This window comes from Mauremys mutica, chromosome 7, assembly GCF_020497125.1.
Source record: "Mauremys mutica isolate MM-2020 ecotype Southern chromosome 7, ASM2049712v1, whole genome shotgun sequence".
Taxonomy (NCBI): Eukaryota; Metazoa; Chordata; order Testudines; family Geoemydidae; genus Mauremys; species Mauremys mutica.
The window spans coordinates 37878178-37903027 of record NC_059078.1 but is presented as its reverse complement, the minus strand read 5'-3'; the positions used below and the strand labels follow the sequence as shown (position 1 = coordinate 37903027).

Sequence of the window (24850 nt, the reverse complement as noted above, 5' to 3'; positions counted from 1 at the left end):
TCACCAGTTACTAACTCTCCTTCCCCACTAAATAGAGGGCCTGTACTTTCTTTCCTCTTTCTCTTACTCCTAATGTGAACCTCTTCTTATTGCCTTTTATGTCCCTTGCTAGGTGTAACTCATTCTGTGCCTTAGCCTTTCTGATTTTGTTCCTGCATGCTTGTAATATTCTTTTGTATTCATCCTTAGCAATTTGCCCATGTTTCCACTTTTTTAGGATTCCTTTTTTATGACAATTTATCAGTTTAAATCAGTTTAAATTCAGGTTCTGAATCCAAGATAAATAGTACAAAAAGTAGTGTTAATGCAAGCCTTCTAACTATTGTACGATAATGAGTTATGATAAAATTATTTCAGTGCAGATGCACAAGTGCCACATTACAATGGCAAATTCTGAGAGTACATTTCTGGGAGTTCAAGTCTATGAAGATTCTATTAGGAAAATGTCAAGACAATCTCAATACAACTCTATTGAGGCCATGTTGCAATATCAACAAAAGTGTTGCTGTAGGATACGCAGCCATTAAAGAAATGGGAAAAAACATACACACTATGTTAAACTGGTTCAGAACATAGTATTTTAGACAAGCTGACAAAGTCCAACACACTATAAGTGAAGCTGGCCACAGCATCTTTAATACTGACCTGACTGGGCTTTCTTTATAAGTAAGGGCCATGAAACAACAGTAATTAAGTGTATGATCAACAGCCCACTAATGAAACAGCCATTTATCTAACTGTTTTGAAATAGGGGTAGTAGGACCCAGAAAAGTTTTAATCTTTAACAAACCATTCAGACTTTTTAAAAAAATGTTTTCCCCAAAATAAGCCCTTCTGTATTGAAACCAAGTACAGCACATGGATATAGAAATTGGATCAAGACCTCCCCCTCAGATTTACGGAACTCCCGCCTGTTTTAATTTCTTTTCATTTTCACTGTCACTCTCATGACCTCCTCACTATCCATCCCTTATTCTTCACATGACATACAACTAGCTCAAGAGTGCCGGGGAGCTGGGCTCAGTATTTCCTCTAGCTTCTTCATTCCAATAACTATTAGAGAGAGATAACTTAACTGAACTTGACCACCCATAGTGGGACAAGTTTGGGAAAAGGCAATGCTCAAAGCAGTTAGCATTGGCTCTATGAAGAAATGGCAAAAGTACATTAGTCAAGTCCACACAATTAACTCCTCTACTGTTCTGTTTCCAGTAGAAACACAGAACCATGATTTCCTCTATCAGTCATGATTTTTTTTAATTGTAATTCGCTTATGTTTAGTAGGTTGGTGGTAATTTGCTTTAATCTATTTGAATGTGAATGTCAGCCTGACACTACAACAGTTTGATTTGGCTTTATAAAGAACATCTCATTATATAGGGGGGAAATCCTGCACCCACCTGTGGCAGCACAAAGAAACTTAGAATTAAGTACAATTGTGCTGAACAGGGGAGACAAAATATGGGGAGCCCACACAAAGGTCCATGCCAGATGGGCCCCACCTCCACACCATTTTCCACTTAGTCCATCCCCAGTTTGAGTAATGGCAATGGCTGCCTGGGGGAGGAACAAAGCCAATGTTGGCAGATCATCTTCTACACAAAACCTTCAACCCTTAGACCTACTTTAGCATCCAGACTGTAGTCACAACTACTGAGTATCTCCACAGCCAAGGGAGACCACTCCATTTTTCTCCACCCTCTGGTACCTGAGTTTAGCCTTTAGGCATTAAGAACTTATATTTCTGCCTCTGGGAAGGAAAACCCACCAAATAAGTATACAAATTAAAGGTTAGGTTAAATTCTTCTACAGGAGTAACAGATTATACTGATACTGGTACTCAAACTGCCTTCCTAAACTGGAGCAAAACTGTCTAGAGTAATTATATCCATAGTAGTAAACAGCAATAACAATAATCATAGAAATGTAGAGCTGGAAGAGACCTCAAGAGGTCATCAAGTCCAGCCCCCTATACTGAGGCAGGACAAAGGAAACCTAGACCATCCCTGTTTGTCCAACCTGTTTTTAACAACCTACTGTGATGGGGAGTCTAGCATTAAGAAGTTTGATTAAAATCTTTGTTTACTTCTCTAAAATAATTATGTACCATCTATAAAGAAACCCTGTGCTGTATTTCTGTCTCTCAATATAACATTTAAAATTAAGGGCAGAAATCTGCGGTATAGTGCAGCTGCTTTGCATTGAACAGCCGGCAGCCTAAAGCTGGTGCAAGCAGAAGTGGGAAGATCGCTCCAGATTTAGATGCATCTTCTGGTGAGACACGGCCACCATAATGTGGCTTCTTAATATCCCTCTGATCCCTAGCTGATGGGATGTTGAGGTCGTTGGCCACAAGCACAACTCAGTTTAGCCTTCACCTGTTCTGAATTATGCCAGAGTACTAGCCTGACATAGTTTGCCCATGATCAAGGGAGCAAAGGCCACCTTAGCTGCATTATGGCCTCCTCAGGTATAGCTCAGGATTTGGTCCATGCTGTTGCAAAGTACTTCAGTGGAAAGAATCTGCTGGTTCTTGGTTCTGCTGTTTGCCTCTTTAACTGAGTATTTACATTTTTTAAGTCTTTCATCAGGTTACATCATAATATGACTCAATGGAACTTATCAAAAAACCTTAGGTTGTAGTTTTGATATGATCAATATATTTTCTGTGAGCTAAATTAGTAAATGTCATATGTCTCTTTTCTGTTGAATTTCTTAAACATGAAAGTTTGCATGCACTTTGTGAGCTACAACTCAGTATATACAAGTGGGTGTAAATACTTACACAAAGTGCATGTCGGTGGACAATTAATATCCGGGACTGCGTTCTTTTGAAGATGTAGCCTACAGTGAGTAAAGTTCTCTTTCTATTAAAATTTGCTTGACATACTCCTGTCCCAAAAGCAAGTGAATTAGAAGCAGGGGGCATATGCTTTCCAGGTTTGTAGGTCAGCATACAATCTAGACTTCTTGCTAGAAGCTCAGTAAGAAACATTTAAAGCTATGCCCCCAAAAAACGTTTATAAATGATGGAAGCCTTTATTTTAATTTTTAAAGACTAGAACTTTGCTACAGAAAAATAGTCATCCCTCTGCTGTACTACAGCACCTTTTCGTTATTTAAATTATAGTGACATCTTGTGGTAGTTTTTCATTTTCATGATGGTCAGATGTTATTTACTGTTTAATGAAAGAGGATAATGTGCAAGTACAAATTGGTAAATTACAAAAGTGATATTACAGTAAAAATGAAATTGAGTGTCTCATGTACATACACTATTACTAAATAACTAAAATGCTACTTATACAAAGGTTTCTAGACATACTCATGTTTCCAAAGTCTTTAATTTCCCTTTGATTTGAATATAAATTAGTTATTCTACATGCACTCAGATGAAGGGAGAAAACTTGATTTAAATCAGCCTTTCAGTAACACTATTTTAACTGTGTTCACTTTGTGGAACTACATGAAAAAAAAGAAGCCTCCTTTTCAGATCCGAGGCCAAGTTTGCACTGTTAAGGATGGCAACATCTTTGTGCTTGCCAACTAAGCAAACTTGATCTGGAAAAAACACATTTTGTTCTGCATGGGTGGACTCACTACACCTGCACAGAGCCGCAGTGAAATCAAGTCTCTCCCTACATGAAGCTCAGTGCAGGATCAGGGCCTAAATGCAAAACCCCAGACTACTTTTTTTTTTTTTTACTGTCATTGGTCAGTAGAACTACACATTAATATGAAATATATTTAGCTAGTGGCAGCCTGTTATTTTCAGTTTTACACTTCAGAATACCTATTTGGCTGGTGATTGCAGAGATCCATCCACTTCTGCAAGAGGAGGGCAATAAAGCTTAATAGCATTCTTAAGTTCTTTACTGGATCAAGACCTTATGAAAAAAAGTTTCCACGTGTTTTTGCTGTGAGGGCCACCTTCTTCACTAGGAAATGGCCATTTTTGCTAATTACAAAAAATTGCCTACCTTTGGGAAAAAGAGTCAAAGAAATTGTCCCTTTTCAAGTTCAGAGAAAAATGTGATAACCATTCAGATAAGAGTAGTTTTGCACTTCATTGCAAATATTTCACATCTCTCTGTTCTGAACTATTGGCTAAGAAATGGTACTGATTTTGTAGCTGCATATCTGAGACATTGAGGCTGTTGAACATTAAGCATTGAAGTCCGACAGATGCTCTACCTCTGGCAAGGCACTTATGACAAAAAGCCAATCAGTCCCACTTGATAATCAGCCTTTTTTTTTTAATTATTAAGAGGTGTTTAGACCTCTGAACAGTATAAAAATTCATAATCTTTTCTAACAGGAAATATGTTGAAGTTACATCCTAGATAATAAGTCGGAACATTTCTGGACACAAAGCTACTGTGGGTATATTTTCAACTATGAAAGATTTGCTTATTTTAGCTAGCTATTTCTTCCTCCGGCAGGGAGCTAGACTCAAACTGGGGGAATAGGAGCAGTCTACTTCCATTCGCTGCTTAAATCTTTCCTTCAGCACTGCTGTAAGAAACAACAGTGGAATCACCAGCAGAATGGCTTCATTTTCTGATAGCAGAGGGTCTGTGTTTGTCTAACCCTTGCTGTGTAGGAATCTGATTCTCAGTCAGGTCTATGAAATCAGTCTTCTGTATCCTCAGAAACACTTGAGGCACTAATATTGCAAATTAAAGCTAAGTTTTCCAGAACATTCAATCTGTTTCCTTCATTGTTGCTGTCTGTGAGGCAACCTTGCACCTGAACTCTCACTTAGATCACCAAGGATGGCTACAGAAGGACACACTATTTCCCCATGCTAATTTTTCCCCTACTGTTACTCACACCTTCTTGTCAACTGTTTGAAATGGGCCATCCTGGTTATCACTACAAAAGTTTTTTTTCCTCCTGCTGATAATAGCCCACCTTAATTGATTAGTCTTGTTAGAGTTGGTATGGCAACACCCATTTTTTCATGTTCTCTGTGTATATATAGATAGATATCTTCCTACTGTATTTTCCACTGCATGCATCCAATGAAGTGGGTTTTAGCCCATGAAAGCTTATGCCCAAATAAATTTGTTAGTCTCTAAGGTGCCACAAGTAGTTGTTCTTTTTACAAATATCCCAGTGGAGCTTATTTAAAAAAAGAGAAAAAAAGATACTTGACGTGGCTCCGTCCAAATGTTAAAAACTAGGCCATTGATAAAATGCAGTGTATGATTTATCCCAAGCATTTTAACTTGGCTTGACATTTAGCTACTCTATTTAAAATATTGAAAATAATAAGTTTATATGCAAAAATAAAAATCCAATTCTTGGGCTTCGGCACCATTTAAAAACAGTGGATATGGTCATATAGAAGTGAGCTAGCATAGAGGCATATTGATTGTAGTTCAAATATTACTCTATTTTTATGGATACAATTTTGTCATGGTAAAATTATGCATAATTTAATAGCACAGTCATGGTAAAAATAGACAATTTCATGCTACAGTTACAGAAACTACATGGACCCTGCTGCTGTGCATTAACAGTTTGTTAGCTCACTTTGAACTAGACAGAAGTGAACTAACAAACTGCTAATCCGCAGCAGCTAATCAAAACAAACTAATGAACTGTTAATGCACGGTCACAGACTCCATATGGCAAACTCCACTGTTCTGAGACGGGTGATCTTTCACTGTCTAATTTAAATAAACAGGTTCCGTGACAGCTGTGACCACCATGACAGAATTATATCAATGTCTGTTTTGAAATGTCCATTGGGATGCTACACCAGCAGACAGAGTAATTGTTAAGGGACACAGTGGAAAGTATTGCCCAACTCTTCTGCTTATTTATTTATGGTCACTGATAAATAGGAACTAATGAAGATGCAGCTTGCTGAATATTTATTAACAATGATATCTATATAAACACTTCCTGTGGCTAGCTGAGAGTGTGTCTGTTACTTTAGGGTAAGCAACTAAGCACTGACAAATGCTTCATTTCCACAGCCTGCTAAGACATAATGTATAACAACCTATCAATGTTGCATAAAAACTGCCTTGTACTAAAAGATTTTAAATGCCCTTTTTTTTTAAAACATGGTTGATACTTAGGTGTATGGGCTGTATTGGGCAAATCTTGAGGATTTTATTCAGGCAAACTTCCATTGACATCAGTCTAAGTTTGTCCAAATAAACACAGAATAGAATCTGAGCAAGAACCTAGGTACATGGCCTGATATGATTTATTACTGGATAATTTATTGTATGTTAATCACCACAATGGTTCTTGGAACTATAAATAAAATACTTAGTAAATTTCATAAATCATAAACAAGGCCCAGTGGTCCCTGCAAACAGGGAGATCAACGCTAAATGGTTAGGGGAGAAAGGACTCGTTCTCAAAACATTCCTCGCAGGACACTCTCAAAGACAGTCCCACAGGCAAGGTCATACTCCTGAGAAGGCTCTGCCCTCAATCTGGCAGACAAGCCTCAGTACAGAAGTGGGGCAACTAGAATAATTTCAGTTGCCTTGGCATGACATAAAGTGATAATCTTGCAGCTAGTATTATTTCAGTAACTAAGCAGAAACAAAATGCTCAATGAAATTGATGGGCAAATATAAAATGTTATAATTAACAATAGATGCTTTCCCCAGATTCCTTTAAGTGTAATAAGAATAATTTTCACTTTCTGTTCTCACTCACTCAGCATAAATTGGTGGATTATCCCTTTGAGTTCAGTTTTGCAGGATGGCCTTCTCTCTCCTTTTAGCTCTGTCTGTCCAAGCAGACGCTGCCTTTTAAAAGTCCTGAAACTGTTTAAACTGTTGCTCTCACGAACAGAGCAAATGGGTTTGTTCATTAAAGGACAATGAACCTAAGATAGATGTTTGTACTCAATAGTCTTTGGGCTATCCATTCTTTAGTACAGTCTCATATTCAGATGCCTTGTACTTCTGTCACTTGTGTCTCTCTCTCTCTCACACACACACACACACACACACACACACACATATATATGTAATTAAATTCAAGTTTGGTTGTGTGTGTCTGTGTATTATTAGAGAGGAAGGGTGTGTGAGGTAATATATTTTATTGGACCAACTTCTGTTGGTAAAAGAAACAAGATTTCGAGCTTACACAGAGCTCTTCTTCAGCTCTGCGTATTATTCTCAGCTTCTGTATTACCTTACCACACAAGGGGGAGCTCTTTCCCATTACATAGCCTGCATTCCTTCACTATCTATTGCTTACAGGCCTACTGTGCAACTATACTTTTAATGCCTTTTCATACATTGTACTACGAATATGTCCATCTGAAGCAAGAGTCACAATAAACTATAAAACAGCATTACTTTCTTTCAGGACTCCTCGCTAAAAATGGAGAGGAACCATCCAGTTCTAGTGGGATGATAGATCTTCATAATTAATTAATTCTTCCTAAACATTTAATATCCTTTTCAGCTAAGGCTTACTCCTGCTTTTTATAGTTTATTTGTATTGTTTTTAGGGGAGCTATGCTTAACAGAAGCAAGTCCGCATGAGCATGTTTGTCTTTAACACTGTTCTATAATCTAATCAGATTTGGATTTTTGGAAATAAAACCCTTTCCAACTTGTGCTCCTAGATTACAGCCCTGCAAAAAAACTGAACAGTAATTTTTATTTACATCAGAAGCAGGAAGTCTACCAAACAATCAGTCAGGCCACTGGATGATCAAGGTACCTAAGGAGCACTCAGGAAAGGCAAGCCAGTTCTAGTCACCACATCTCAAAAAAGATACATTAGAACTGGAAAAAGTACAGAGAAGGACAACAAAAACTATTTGGGTATGGAGCAGCTTCCACATGAGGAGAGATTAAAAAGATGTGGACTGTTCAGTTTAGAAAATAAATGATACGATAGACGTCTATAAAATCATGAATGGTTTAGAGAAAGTGAAAAGGGAAGAGTTATTTACCCCTTCTCATGACTAATAATACATGAACCAGGGATCGCCTAATGAAATTAATAGGCGGCATGTTTAAAAACGAACAAAAGGAATTATTTCTTCACACAATGCCCAGTCAACCTGTGGAACTTGTTGCCAGGGGATGCTGTGAAGGGCCAAAAATGTAACTCGGTTCAAAAAAAAAATTGATTGTGGATAGGACAATCAATGGCTATTAGCCAAGATGCTCAGGCATGCAGTCCCTAAACCTGAAAGACAGAAGCTAGGAGTGGACAACAGGAAATGGATCACTGAATGAATTGCCCTATTATGTTCATCCTCTCTGAAGCATCTGGCACTGGTGGAAGACAGGATACTGGGCTAGATGGACCATTGGTCTGATGTAATATGGCCATTCTTATGTTCAAAGCTTTTATATTTCATAAGAACCAAATGATTTCATTCATTTCTTATATGAATTTTTTCCACACACGTTGGCTAGAAAATACAGAGGAATTGTAGACAGGTAACTGGAAGAGATTGTTTAGTAACAACAATAGCTGATCTACATTTTTTCAACTCATGAATTCATCTTGACGATCTCAACCTGGAGATACAGCTCCACTGGGAGGGGGGGAGGAATTAAGGAAAATGCAACATGTATAAAATCATTGTGTGTCAGTCTCACTGGCATCAGATAACACTGCTTTCTTACAATAAGAATCTGATTCTGTAGCAAGGCCTGTGCCAACATGTCACCCTGCTTATCTGTTTCCTAGAACTAGTTCTCTTCTGTGGAGACCTCTGTAATCAAACCAAAGCACAAGGGTGCAATCCTGCCTGGCTGTTCTAAAGAGTCTCTTCCATCCACATTTTCCCTGCAGAGCAGCAGGCAGGATTGCACACTGACATTCAGAACTGCTAGATTGTATGAGCCAGCTACCTTCCCCAAGGGCATGCAGTCAATAGGCTCTGGAACATACTCATCTACCCACTCCCCCTGTTTATATAATGCTTTGTGCAGCTTCAGGAGGCAAGATGAAAGTGGCTTCTTTGAGGAGTAAGGTGTGCCCCACCACCTGTCTCTGCAATGTAACTGTAAAGTGCAGTATGCAGTCACACTGCCTTGCTTAATCTGCAGTGAATATACAGTATGGTACCAATGAGGCCTGGTCTACACTACGCGTTTAAACCGGTTTTAGGAGCATTAAACCGATTTAACACCACACCCGTCCACACTAAGAGGCCCTTTATATCGATATAAAGGGCTCTTTAAACCGGTTTCTGTACTCCTCCCTAACGAGAGGAGTAGCGCTAATATCGGTATTACCATATCGAATTAGGATTAGTGTGGCCACAAATCGACAGTATTGGCCTCCGGGCGGTATCCCACAGTGCACCACTGACCGCTCTGGACAGCAATCTGAACTCGGATGCAGTGGCCAGGTAGACAGGAAAAGCCCCACGAACTTTTGAATATCATTTCCTGTTTGCCCAGCGTGGAGCTCCGATCAGCACGGGTGGCAATGCAGTCCGAAATCAAAATCCAAAAAGAGCTCCAGCATGGACCGTACGGATGTGATCGCTGTATGGGCAGGCAAATCTGTTCTATCAGAGCTCCGTTACAGAAGACGAAATTCCAAAGCATTTTTTAAAAATCTCCAGAGGCCACAGCAGGGACTCAGCACACTTCTGCATGACAAACGTAACGGAAAGCCAAAGAATCAAATGGACGTTCATTGAGGGATGTGGGGGGGAACTGAAGACTCAAGCTATCCCACAGTTCCTGCAGTCTCCGAAAAGCATTTGCATTCTTGGCTGAGCTCCCAATGCCTGTAGTGTCAAACACATTGTCCGCGGTGGTTCAGGGCATAGCTCGTCAATTTACCCCCCTCACCCACCCTCAAAAGTAAAAGGGAAAAAAATCCTCTCTTGACTCTTTTAAATGTCACCCTATGTTTACTGAATGCTGCTGATAGACATGATGCAGCAGCAGTCAATGGCAGCATCCTCGCCCCCCCTCCTTGGTGGCTGATGGTACAATATGGCTGATATCCATCGTCATCATCAGCCTTGTGCCAGATGGTGCAGTACAATAGGACTGGTATCCGTCCTCATCATCAGCCTGTGAGTGCTCCTGGCTGGCCTCCGGTGAGGTCGGCCGGAGGCACCTGGGTAAAAAACTCCAGATCATTCCCAGTAGATGGTACAGAACGGCTGGTAACCATCTTCATCATAGCAACAGGGGGCTGAGCTCCATCAGCCCCCGCCCTTCATGTGTAAAGAAAAGATTCTGTTCTGCCTGGACTATCATAGCAGCGGGATGCTGGGCTCCTCTCCCCCACACTGCTTAATGTCCTGTCTGGACTATCATAGCAGTTGGAGGCTGCCTTCCCCTCATTTTATCTCACTAACAAGTCACTGTTTCTTATTCCTGCATTCTTTATTACTTCATCACACAAAAGGGGGACACTGCAACGGTAGCCCAGGAAGGCTGGGGGAGGAGGGAATCAACAGGTGAGGTTGCTGCAGGGGCACCCCCTGTGAATGGCATACAGCTCATCATTTCTGCGGGATCTGACACGGAGCGGCTGTGCTCTCTGGTTCTCTGATACACTGGTTCTCTAGTACACTTGCCCCATATTCTAGGCAGGACTGATTCTATTTTTAGATACCATAAAGGAGGGATTGACTCAGGGAGTCATTCCCATTTTTGTCTTTTGCGCCCCCGGCCGATCTCAGCCAGGGGCACCTATGACAGCAGCAGATGGTACAGCACAAAAGGACTGGTAACCGTCATCTCATTGCTAATTTACAATGGCATGGTAGATGGTACAGAACGGCTGATAACCATCTCTGCTATCATGCAAAAGCAAATGAATGCTGCTGTGTAGCGCTGCTGAATCGCCTCCGTCAGCGGCATCTAGTACACATACGGTGACAGTGACAAAAGGCAAAACAGGCTCCGTGGTTGCCATGCTATGGCGTCTGCCAGGGCAATCCAGGGAAAAAGGGCGCGAAATGATTGTCTGCAGTTGCTTTCCCGGAGGAAGGAGTGACTGACGACATTTACCCAGAACCACCCACGACAATGATTTTTGCCCCATCAGGCACTGGGATCTCAACCCAGAATTCCAAGGGGCGGGAACTATGGGATAGCTATGGAATAGCTACCCACAGTGCAACGCTTCAGAAATCGATGCTAGCCTCGGACCGTGGACGCACACCGCCGAATTAATGTGCTTAGTGTGACCGCGTGCACTCGATTTTATACAATCTGTTTTACTAAATAGGTTTATGTAAAATCGGAATAATCCCGTAGTGTAGACGCACCCTCAGTAGCAACCAGTAACAGCCCTGCCACATTCATTATACAGTAAAGTAAAGAAATCAGTGAGCAACCATCAGCCATGACTCATTCACAGAGCAGTGGATGGAAGGTGCAGTAACTAGTAAATAGCCCTGCCACATTCATTATCCAGCAAAGTAAAGCAATCAGTGAGCAACCATTAGCCATGACTCATTCACAGAGCAGTAGCTGGAAGGTGCAGTAACCAGTAGCCCTGCAACATTCACCATACTTAACTATAGCGAAGTCAGGTGCTAAGGAGTCACTCCCCTTAGGCATCTCTGCAGGAGAAGGGATACATTGATTCTGCTGTCCTACAAAGTTCCTACTCTCCTTTAGCATCTAGATGCTCTTGCACTGAATAAGGCTGGTCTCTTTATACTTAATTTACTCTTAAACTACCAAAGTGTGGTGCAGCCCTATTTCCTTTCGAATGTGGAGTCACCTATTAAAAGCTTCAGTCATTGCATCAAATAAACCTACTATACGTGTTCCAATGCTGGTTTTCAAATCCTTCTAACTCAGCCAAATCAAAACCAATTTTCACTGGGATACAGCAAACATCTCTATTGCCCAAGGGCTATTTCTCTGCCAAATTATAGCCTTTTGCACCCTCCCACTTTGACACTAGCCAGACAATCCCAAAGTCACAAATACATACAAGTATGATATTTTTATATATAGAATGTGAAAAATCAAGCATTAGCACAATCTAATCCTAATCCCTGGAGTCACAGGGGACAATGCTTTGGAGAACAGCCAGTCCTATCTTCCACTTCTGCCCCCTAACAGTCTAGGGAACGCATTTCAAGCAAAAACCATCTATATGTTTCTGTGGAGTAGGAGAAAGCGGTACAGAGGCAGCATTCCACCCATTCCAGACCAATGGGATTATCTGACCACTAAAGGGATGCTCTGGCCAAAATTGTTAGCTCATGCTTTTTTAATATATATCATTATGCAGCTAATGCACCTCTCATTACATACACAACTGGGAAGTTACTAGCTGAGAGAGGGCTTTCTTGGGTAAAGCTTGGTGATTTTTATAAATATATAAAACAAACCAATCTTATTTGAAAAGGGGAGATTCCACAAATAGGCAATTCAAGACTTGATGTTTTTAGTAATATTACAATCCCCCTGTCCTTTGGGTATTCAGTTTCAAATTTAAGTGCAGAAAAAGTAATCAGACATGATATGAGAGTTTTATTCCATGGGAATTGGCATATGCCCCCAAAGGGCATTCATTACCACCTCAATTACTTCACCTCTGAGGTATTCATAGCCATATCAAGCACTGTACACACACACACACAAATTAGATATTAGACCAGCCATTTTCTCTCTTTGGCCCTAGGCATCCAAGCAATAGGCTGTTTTCAGCCATTTTACATAAGTTATCTGGAATTCCATAGCCCTGGTTCCAGACAGGTCTGGACTAACTATTGGATGGGTTTGAGATCCAAAAGTTTGATGTACAAAACCTTGTTTGTGCTAAGAGAAATAAACTGGCAACAGATTTAGCTTCTAGCCTGGCGGGCAAGTATAAGAATCTTAGGAGGAAGAATAGATCTTCAAGACAGGTCTAGTCCCTGTGGGTTTCTGCGCACAGGAATTAGATTTTCCACAAGGAGTTAGAATGCTTGCAGTTGCATTAGCAGCATACCACCTTAGAAAGGTGAGAAATACCCGGCTGTCGTTGATTTACCAGCCACTGCAGTTTTAAAGAGAAGCCTAGCTTTTATTAGAAGCATTGGCTCAAGAAAGCAACCAAGTATGGAGTTAGAAGACTCTGGATTCCCAGCCTGTTTTTAATATGAAAGGCTCTGTGTGAGAGAGAAGCAGACTCCTGAAAGGGAACAGATTATTGCAGTTCACTGAAAACCCAAGAGTCAAATTTCTCAGTTTAGGAATATAGGGTGAATTAGGCCTTTTGGGGTCAGCCTGGTGGGTTGGCAAGCACTAGGTGATATTTGGTGAAGAGAGGATGTGTGGGTGGAAGAACCAGGACAGCTGCAGTCAGTGAATATAGTGAAGCAATTATAACATCAGTAGGGAGGTATGCAGGGGCTCTGAAACTTCAGAACTGCCAAGGTAGGGCATGCATTAGAGAAACTTGAGTAAGAGGGAAATGCTAGCAAGTTTTCTGGAAAGCTTCATTTAAGATAAAGGCATTTCCTTGTAGATGGGGAGATATATAGGGAGGTGGACTGCAGAAATACTGGTAGTGTTGTGACAAGGGAGTTGGATGTGATCTGATCTGTGATTAAACCAAAGCCCTGACAACATGCAAACAAATTGCAGCTCTACTTTAGCCTGCAGGTATGGAGGTGACTAAGGACCTACAGATATTCTGTTTAGAGTTCATAGCTAGTTTTACATATTGAATGACCAGCTCCCATTTTCTTTTCCTGTAAGTAAAAGACTGGATTGTTCTCCTACACACAACCCCTTACTTTAGGTTAAAAAATAAACAAATCCATCTCCCTCCCAGCTTTCATCTGCCAGTGTGTGAGCAGACAGTGCTTCTCTCCCCATCCCCACCTCCCTCCATGCCCTCTCGCTCGCTCTCCCTAAAAGAAGGATACCACCAGCAGGCATGTCTAACATAAAGCAATTTGTTTGGGTTTCAGTTCTCTAACAGGAATTACATGATTGGTTTAATTCAGTCCTCCAGAAACAACCATTGGAGGCCTGTGCCCAACCACCACAGAACTCCACAGACAGAGAGGATGTAAACCCCAGAGATCCCTGCCTCGGGGGCATAGAATGGGGAATATTCTTCTCCATTGCAGCATTCTATCCTGCTTCCACAGGAACTGCACCATCCATTTGGGGTTTTGCATATGGGGAGGGGGCAGGTAACATTCCCCTACCAATGCCACAGAAAACATGCACCGTCTCCACACAGTGTGGAGCACCACATGTCCTGATGGCACACAGAGGAAGGTGTGAGCTGCATCAGCATTGGACTGGAACAATATGGAGGAAACACCTCAAGGTGAACCTTCCAGAGTTTCCAGTCCCCTGTGCAGGCTTCCCAGCTATCACAGGAAAGACTGACATTGCCCCAGTGAGATACAATGCTCTGTACAATGCAAATATCAATACACTTTCCATATGATCACAGTTGTCGTAGAGCAGATTGGACTTTCATGTGTAGTTCAGGGGGTGAGAACTCTGACCGACTCATGATCCAGGAGTTTTAAAGTGATCTTCCTAAGTGTAGGGGTCTCTGTTTCTCCTTGTGAAATTCCCCTCTCCTTCCCAATCCTTGTATGAATGTTTATAGAAAACTGTATTATTGTATCAACTCCTCTTGTGACAAGCAGATTTTGGCCCATTCATACTATACATTCATTTTTAACCCCCCTTCTTCTCATCTTGAAGTTTGTAATACTGAACAATTAGAGTGTCAGATCCATCATGACCCCTTTTATTTATGCAGCTAAAGCAACTTTGCACAGCTGCTTAGGATAGAATACTGTTGCCTTAAAACACATAAAAATTACAATTTCTAGGTTCCCATGAAATTCCAATCATTAGTGGTAACATGTATTTTCAGTTTTAAGATCAAACACAAATCTTTCTGAAGAAAAGTAAGTTTTGCAAGGATTGTATTTTACACTCACCCTTTAATAGATTCTAGGTTTTTTTTCTCTCTAGGTAGAAGGCAATAATTTCTTGATAATTCTTAAAAAAAATAAAATAAAGCACAGCTATCTTGTCCAGAGATTTAACATATTACCGTATATTTTGAAAAATATTAGCGATGGGCCCAAGACAAAGCTTGGATCCAGAGCCTAATGTTCCCAGAGGGTGTTCTGCTCCAAAGTTTTTGTTCAGGCCCATCTCTCCCTCTGGACAAGAATATGTTGGAAGCAATACTGCCAAATACATATCTTATTTTGAAAAGTTAACTATTACATGCTAGGTGAGATAGAGTGAAGTAATTTTTTTCCATTATGTTTTTGCTAACCCTCTTTCATTTCACTTAATGAAACAGCTAAAACTATAGTCAGTGTCACTTTGATACTCAAACACAGTGGAATGTTGCTGATGCTAGTTTCTAAACTGCAGGGGAATGTCATTGAGTTGCAACTGAAAAAGACTAAGTTCTTTCCTAACTTACATTCAGGTAACTATTGAAGTCCCCTTAGTATCTCATTGAATACACAGGTGTAACAGAGGCCAAAAATTGGCCCACTGGGCACAGTCCTGCATGCATTAATTTCTGTGGGAGGAGGAGTGAGCCCACTTTATGCAGAGATTAAGTCAAAGCATTCATTCATGAGCTCAAAAATACGGGGAAAGGAATGAGGAAGGAAGAAGAGTTTTAAAATCTAAATTGAAAAAGTTATATAGTTAGTGTGATAGAGAAAAGGTTGTTCAAGATAGCAGGAATTGAAGGAAAAAGGCCTCACATGAGCTATGGTGAGGTTTTGGGAAGGCAATCTTTGGAAGAAAAGACACTCTCCTGCTCATGTTATATAGTGGTAACCTCATGCTGAAAAGGGAGAGGTGTTTTGGTTTTTTTTTTTTAATTACCCCAAAGCTGAGTTCTTGTATACCAGGATTCATGCATCATGACCAGCAATAACTAAACTAGACCTGATTTTACCTGGAGAAAACTGAAGAGCATGTTTTAAACCCCAAACTAAATGCAGAGCTTTCAGTGGAAACACAGGTAGACTCAGTGAAACTGTGCTGCTCTATTTTTACGTCTCTTCTTTTTTTGTATTTATCTTCCAGAGTGGATCACTTAAGGAACCAGAGCCAAACAAAATCCCACCTCAGCGACCACCACCTCAAGGTTGTTTACAGTATATTCTCGACTGTAATGGCGTTGCAGTAGGACCAAAACAAGTCCAGGCTACTTAAATAATTGACAGTAAAAGCAGGGGTTAAAGCCAAAAACCAACCTTAAAAGCAAACATACCTGTTTATGTGCAGTTTTTGCATTGTTTCAGTGCTGACCTGGACTGTGTTTTTTCTATGCAGTGTCAACTATACTGTCTGGTTGTTTACCTGTTCATGTCTGTGCTTGTAATGCTTACCTATGTTTCTCTGTATAACTTGTGATTTCAGGGCTGTTGTCAACAGTGTACAAAGAATTGTGCCTCTACAGAGTCCAGTGCGACTGTATATTAATTATGGATAGTTAGACAGTATTTTTAAGTATTATATATTGTGGGGTAAACAACAACCCAGGTTCAGATTTAAATACTTTTGCTTAACTCTGTGAGTGTGTGCGTGTGATAGTCGTAATTTTATTTTTGCATGACTAACATTGATAGGTGATTCAGATAGATATTCTAAAAGACATAATTTAATATATTTGTTGATTGAGGCTTTTTTTAAATAATTTTATAAAGTTTGTTAATATTTGAATTTTATTTATAGGTAAGACGTAGAACTCTAGTGTTTTAGTGATTCCATAAAACAAGAGACTTCTTCCCAGGAACATTTAAATATCCTGTATTTTACATACTGGTGTTCATATTTTTAATTAATTCTGCATTAAATTATTAGCTACAAAGCTATGTAAATGGGCCGCCTATGTGCAATATCTCAGTGGAAATGTGAGTATTTAATGTATCTCAGTTCAATTAAGTAGTTTCTTTTGTTGTGGTTCTGAATTAGTCATTTGTGGTTTCTACAAAAACCCAAGACAAATGTTACCCCAAAATTCTTTACCTAGCTAAAAAGGTTAAGATAATCTCATGGTGTTTGGTGGGAAGTGTCTGCAGGATTATTGAGCCCCCTGAAATGTCTTGTTTGCTAAATATCAGGACCTCAACTGGTATCATTCTGCACAGTTCCACTGACTTCAATAGAGCTGGGTTGATTTACACCAGCTAAGGCTCTGTCCCATTAACTGTAACATGAAACAAATAGATAAGTAATTTACTTCATCATCTCAGTGCCACTATTTTCACTGAAATATCAGGATATGCATTAAATAATTCTATCCCAGGATTAACCACAAAACAGAGCCTTATCTTTATTCATAACTCAACATGCAAAAAGACCTGAGAAGTTTGACTTTTGCCAGACTTTCTATAGCCATAATTGCTTATGACTTTCACATAACCAATTTACTCTTCAATATCACAAGCAATATCCAGGCAGGCCACTGAACTGTTATGAGATATCTAGCCTAGGAACACAACCTGCACTATTCTAGCATACTGTAAAACTTAGTTGTAAGCAAGGCACAGCACTGTATTTTGTCATTTAGACAAAGGCAAATAGTGGTCACTAGCTTAATACAAACAAGATTGTTTTTCCTTAAAAAAAATATTATGTTCTAATTTTTATTTTCCCTACAAACACTGCAAAAAAACCAACAACAACAACAAAAACTCAGCGTTGTGAGCTTTCTTAATTGTAAAAGCAGGCTGGCAAGATGAGAATTTATATATGCATTATTAACTATTTAAATATTAATGGTGAATGCTATTGTTTACTGCCGATCAGTAAATTACATGAAATTTTGCTTTAGTGATCTATGTTTTTCTGGGTCAATGATCATTCTGATGACGACATGGGCTATTTTTGTTGTGTATGGAGAAAATACACTTAAGATCAGGTTCACAAACTCCTACCTTCAGATATCATAGATGAGAATAAAGCATACTGCCCTGGGGTGAAGAAATGAATCTGTTAACTACGTGATTTTTATTTAAAGCGGTAGGTGTTGTTTTGCATGTAGTAGAGTGAATAATCACAAGTGCTTTTCATGTGACATTTGTGAGTTGTATGTGCAGAGTGCAAAGAAAAGATTTGCATTTCAGGTAGGACTTCAGCTTGTTGATTGTAAAAGTTAGAGGGGCACATACCTATTACTTCATACCACAGAGAAGCAGCAAGTCAAAATGTCTCTGCATGCAAGCATGCTTAGGTGCAAGTTTGTGAGTAACAGGGAACAGATGTTTTACAGTGTAGGATTAATGTTCAGATTTTATTTATTTCTTTATTTGGTAAAAGTTTCTTTCATGATTGTTGCCTTTTTGTACAACCAGCTGCAAGAAAGTGAGCAAATGCTGGAAGTGTGACTGCAGTATATCTTTTATGTGAAATACCTTGTACAGCTTAATGTGCAATAAAAGAAAGTTACATCTGTCTTCAGTGTAAAGTTTCTGGCATTCAAGCCACTATGTGTAAGTGGGAGGAGGAGGGGAATATTTGTTTTCCAGTACTGAGTGAAGGGAGGCTAATAAGTAAATGAGTATCGTTAAGATGTTGCAAGACTGTTACCACTTTTGAGGTTTCCTAAAAAAGTCATACAAATTTACAAAATGAAGTCCCATTCCCTAGTATTAAGGAGATGCTCCTTACCTTTCTACAACACAAAATATTGAATAATCCTAGTCGTGGCAAACATTTTGAAGCACTAGTATATTCTGTTCTTCCACAAACACAATCTTATACAGTAAGTGGAAAACTAGCCATGGCTATTCGTCTATTTAAAAAGAAAGCCAATGGCATATTATGCTGATACCATTTCTTCCAGATATAGAAGTGTTTTCTTTTCTGAGGACTAAAAAGAGGATGAAAGATCTTATACGGACATTAAATCTCTTTGTAAGAGGACTTAAATTCTGACATTTTCAAAACAGCTAGATTAATAGGCTTGTCTAATGTTCATGGTCCATTCTGCACAGATCCTGACTGAAAGATTCTTTAATCAAATATATCAAAAAGTTTTGTCTCTGTCCCTGCCTCCCTTTCATTCAGATGTGCTATATGAGCTGTGTGACATGTGAGGGTAACGATTCTGCTGTAACTGCTAATTCATCTAAAGCCTCCCAGTGAAAACCACATGTAGACACCTGACACTACATAAAGTGCAGTGCCTGCTGACTGAGATCTGACTGAGTACATTTTCAGTCAGGAAGCCTCAAAACCAACAGTCTGATGATACAGCATCTTTTCAAAAGCCTGCTGATCAGTTCTGTCATGGATTTCACAATTTAGGTTTCTGCCTCATGTGCTATTCCCATACTTTTTATAATGCTGTTCTATTTGCCACCTTATAGTCTAGTCAGTAAAAGCAAAAACTCAGACTTCTTGGTCACTAAGAATAAATTAGTGATGACTTTTTCAGGTCTCTCTGTATTCTGTTCTTAGATATTTCACTACAAAATCTAATAAAATTACCAGAAGTCTCCAGTCAGTGTCATTTTAAAGTTATTTTACTGCTGTAAAGGTAACTGTAAATGGAATAATATAAGCAACTATGGAGATAATGTTAAAGCTTTGGCTCTTCAACAGTACTGTAGTAACATCACATAAAAACAATAGATGAATCAGCTGCACTGGTGAACTATCAGAATATTCTGCGGTAGCTAAATCTCTCACTGAACCAAGCCAAATTTATCCCAGGGATGTTTAGCTATTTGGATCTCATAGTAATTTTAGGGCTGGAGTGTAAAGGTGGTATAAGGAATGTATTAATGTATCAGCTGTGGTAAATAATACTGACTATACTAAGTTGGTGGTCCATATTAGCAGAATATTGTCTCAGCACAGAATTTGACAGATTCCAGGATTATTTTTAAGTGTTGGATATAAAATATAATAGACATTCTTTGATACTGTAACATTATGAAGTTTTTCTTGTACTGAACTTAGGGGGCCCAGTACAACCCCAAGGAACGCAATCACAAAGCCAGGAGCCATTGCAACCACAGCGCATGTTCCCCCCGGGGCAGTCAGCAAAGCCCTCAACTTCCCAGCCACAGCGTCCACCTGGCCCTACAACTCAACAACCACATGCCCAGGGTCAAGGTATTTCCAGCGCCGGATTATCAATGGAAGTGGAGCCAGAGCCACAACCTGCTTCACAGCAGAAACCTCAGTCTCATCCACAGCTTAAGTAAGATATTTGTTTCTCTCCCTCCCCCACCATATAATTGTATTTTGTTTCCATCACAGTAGCTTGGGTGCCTGTCTAATATATAGCAGCAAAGCAAAACATGTGCTTTTGACTGTAAAAATAGGTCAATTCAGGGAGTCATACCCACATCCTAAATGCTGTAAAAGCAGAATTTCATATAATACCTGCACATTTTCAGCTCAAACCAAGGCTGGTTTGAGGAGGCATCATCCTCTAATTTCTTTTTGTCTCCTTTTTTGTATCATTGACTCATGATTTGCATGCACCGTGAGTAAAGCTGCACAGAAAAAAGGAAGTCTTATCTGTTTAAACTTTTAACCTTGCAATCACTCAGCAAAAGATTTCAGTTTCAAAAGGCCTATATGAAAAATAATCCAAATTAGCATGCTACACAGATGCAATAGTCAGTAAGATGGGTTTCTTTGCAATACTGTTTCTTTCAAGATTATATACACTGCTGCTTGAACATACAGTACAGGTAACAAACAAACCATTTCCCTTGTATACTGCAGTTAAAATATAAGTACCAGTACAATAAACGGTGTGCAGTGAACACAGAGAAGGATCCTTGGGTTCCACACCTCACTGTAGGAGGATACTCCAGACTAGGGTGACCAGATAGCAAGTGTGAAAAATCAGGACATGGAGTGGGGGGGTAATAGGCACCTATATAAGAAAAAGTCCCAAATATCGGGACTGTCCCTATAAAAATCAGGACATCTGGTCACCCTACTCCAGACCAACAGTGAGCAGCAAGTGGCATAGTACGCAATTGCTGCTATCTCCAGCCAACCCCCGCCCCCCCGTTGCCACTGACTGATCCTCTGTCCCACAGATCTCCCTCCTCACATCTTGACCCAAGAGAAGGGAGAAGAAAAGAGAAGCAGCAAAGAGTCTTGTTCTTCAAACTCTTGCAGTGTGCACGACACACACATGCTGCTAGCAGGAATGGGAGGCATGTCCTAACATTCCAATGGATCTTCTGATATTATATATATTCTGACAGTATAGTCTTAATTGGCTAAACAAAGAGACTAGATCAATTTTTGGATTTCACAGTAAATCTGTATGAGAGACCCATTCCCTTTTTCTAGACACTAATATGCTAAAACTAATGTGAGCAAATCTCCCCTCCCCACCTATAATCAGACTTTGCTGAGAGTCTCCCCACAATGAGTGCTCAATGACTTGGACTTTTTAAGCACATGAGGCTCAGTGGGGGCAATAGTGACCCCCAAAATGGGACAAGTGCAGCGGTTTCTGGAAGAAACCTATTTCTCTGTCCCATAGGACATTGTATGTCACTATTCTTGTTCTATGATTTTATGCCCTGGGATAAATTAATCCATTCTTTAAGTATACATAAGAGAATGTGAATGACAATTTTCCTTATCCCAGATGGATGAATACAGAAACACTCTGAAACCTAACTAAGATTTTCCTGACATTCTTTTTAGTTATTATATACACATGATTTTCTAACTCTCCCCATTAATTTGTACCTCTGCTCCCAATTTACATCTAAATAGATTTATAGTTTTCCTTTCCAAGATACATCCAGTTTTCTCTCATCAAATATAACTTTTAAAAGGCAATTAGTTTTTAGTTGGCAAGATTTCAAACCTAGAGATATAATATGGCATTAACCCTGTCATGGGTAAAATTAGTTTATGCAACTTTCCAAGAAGCAACTTTACTCCAAACAGATTTCAGTACATAATAAAATGCCTTGCCTTTGGGATTAACTGTACTGTAGATATTTGCATGTGCGTGCTTTGTAGTCACCCACAAACTGTTGCCTAACATGTGCATGCAGGTTATTAATCTGTGAATAAATATTTAATTAGGCCATTTATTTTGTGTTACTAATCAAGTCAATTGCTGCTTTGCCTCCCTCACTCCACCTTTCATTAGTGCAAACACAAATGTTTATCAGTCATTAATCCATCTATAATGTATTAAAAGCCTTAAATGCATACAGCACTGCTTGTTGTAAAGGTGGATAAGTTGCAAGCCACAGAGTATGAGCCAATATGAACTAGAGAAGTGTGTTGCTGCTGTATCACAGCCAAATATCAGTCTCCTACTGAATTCTATTTGAGATCTGATAAGATAAACACTTGACAGAGTTCATTTCATTCCCAAAAAGTTAATTATCTTTACTAATTAAGCAATGGATACTTTTTTGAAAGGCTTACAAATTTAGGGTGTTTTAGATAGATAGATAGCTTTAAATTTAAGCCACCCTTTTAAAAAGTTATTCCACTTGAAGTTCTATGAATTGGACATAGTTTTAAACTTCAAACTTTATCCTTCATGTATGCTAAAGTATATTTTATTCACTATTTCACAGACACTTATGCTATAGTTAGTGTTAACACCACAAAAAAGAAAAAGACAGCATACAATAGCACCTCAGAGTTACGAAGACCTCAAAAATGGAGGTTGTTCATAACTCTGAACAAAATGTTATGGTTGCTCTTTCAAACATTTACAACTGAACACTGACTTAATACCATTTTGAAACTTTATTATGCAGAAGAAAAATGCTTCTTTTATCCATCTTAATTTAAATAAAACAAACATAGTACTTCTGGTTCCAAATGAGGTGTGTGGTTGACTAGTCAGTTCGTACCTCTGGTATTCGTATCTCTGAGGTTCTACTGTAGTTAGGCTAATTGCTTGCAGTAAATACACAAGCACTGACAGATTGTGGGGGGGGGGGTTAAATCAAGTGCATTCACAAAACAAAAGTTTCATCAAGTCACAATTAAGAATTAAACATCCAATAAATCATCAGACGAGATTACAATTTTAGGGTTCATTTCTTCAAATGTACTGACATGACTCTTCTCCTTGTGTCAATAAATGTTTGCAGCCTTAAGGAACATAATTGTGCCTTATTGATACTCATCTTGAATTCAGGTTTCCCTGGCTTTGAATTTGACTTAATAGGCCCAATTCTTCTTTACTCCAGTTTTATGCACTAGGAGCTACTGAAATTAATGGGGTTACTGTTGGGGGAACAAAATGTCAAACAGAGGGGAATCAGGCTCAGTATTCCTCTTATTTCTATTTTGTTGGTGATTTAGTATCCTTTCAATTCATAGAATAATATAAGCTGTTTTATTATTAAGCAACCTGTTCTATTAAGTATAGGTGATATAGCCTACTTATCAGACTAAAGCATAGAGAGAAAGTGCTGTATTCAGCGGTTCTATATGCTGTACTTGTCTCTGTTTGTCCATCTTTGTTTGAACATGTAAGTTGTTTTCCATCGCATAAATGCTTCTCCTTTTTACACAGCATATAGTTTGTATGGACATAGTATATGTACACTTGGAAGCTGACTAACAATGTGAATACCAACCATGTTGCTTTTGTCTTGCAGCAAATCACAGTCTTTGACAAATGCCTTCAGTTTCACAGAATCATCCTTCTTTCGATCATCCGTGAACGAGGATGAAGCAAAAGCTGAAACCATCCGAAACTTGAGGAAGTCCTTTGCTAGCCTTTTTTCTGATTAGCCATTTGAAGATCAGTTTCATGCAGTTGCATATGGCATATAGACTAGAACCTACAGTGAATATTATTTAGTATTTATATCCCTGTGACCCATCCTCCATTACTGTTCCAAGCAATATGTTAATCTTTAAAAAGGTCTATGAGGAGATACAATTCAGGTACACTGTATAAAATCTATATAAGATGAGAGGAAAAGCTATATTAGAAGAAGTACAAAATGCTTAATTTTATGGTCTTTGTCAATTGTAACATTGTGGCCTTACTATGACTGCACTATATCATCCTATTGGATACTCCTTCGTGGAATTGTTGTAATAAAGCAATGTGTTATGGGTTTCCCCTTGTTTTACCCATCTCCAGTGCTTTGCAATGCATGTTTATATTCTGTTTTGTATTGCAAGGATATAGTCTTAACCTGACTTGTTCTTGCCTCAGATTATTATGAGGCAAATCATATTGATGTTTCCTGTTGTCGAGCCACTTTACTGTTGTGAGAAATTAAAGCAGTTTTCTTCCTCCTTTGACAACCTTTCCATCAACCAACTATAGAGTTCTGATATATTTGCTGAGAGTTATCACTAGGCTAAAACAGTGATGTCATAAATAGAGTATGTGTATGTACTATTGTATCCTCATAGGTCTATTGAACATTTATTTCCTATTGTTAATTTAATAATGATCTCTGAGTTGTAAAGTAACATGCATGACCTAATAATGTTACCAATATTTTTCTGTACCCCTTCTAATAAATGCAAAGCCCTGTGCTTGGTAAAGAGAAGCTTTGAAGAAGACTGATTTCAACAATCAGGTGTACCATGTTTTGACTTTGGTTGTCCATCTGTGTTTGTAAAATATTTGGACAACTAAGTCATTGCCATCAGAAACTAACATGTAAAATTATCAGTTAACCATGAACCAAGAGAAACATAATGTGGTAAAATTACAACTCTCAGGAATGGAGCTTAGAAAAACTAAAAGATTATGCATATTGAAAATATTGCTCTGACTTGCTGTAACAAAAGTGGTCCTATATATTGGGATAACAGCAGCATTTTTAAATGTTCAAGTCAATCTGAAGCAGTCCAAGTTAACACTGTGCTCCTCTCTAAAACAAGTTACATACAACAGAGTGTTCCGTGGCAGGGAACAGTTGTGTTTCCTT

The 24850-nt window shown here is 39.1% G+C and overlaps 1 protein-coding gene across 2 annotated transcripts in view; it reads left to right on the top strand.

Annotated features, from left to right (window-relative positions):
* SYN2 (synapsin II) overlaps window positions 1–24458 on the top strand; it is a 440231-nt gene extending 415773 nt beyond the window's left edge. Inside the window, exons 11-13 of one of the 2 annotated variants that reach the window (XM_045023283.1) lie at window positions 16014–16074; window positions 19899–20142; window positions 23555–24458. In XM_045023283.1, the coding sequence (XP_044879218.1) occupies window positions 16014–16074; window positions 19899–20142; window positions 23555–23690 (441 nt within the window). In that variant the 3' untranslated portion in view covers window positions 23691–24458. The remainder of the gene's footprint in view (window positions 1–16013; window positions 16075–19898; window positions 20143–23554) is intronic. The other variant, XM_045023284.1, reaches the window with a different exon arrangement.
* Window positions 24459–24850: the final 392 nt, after the last annotated feature.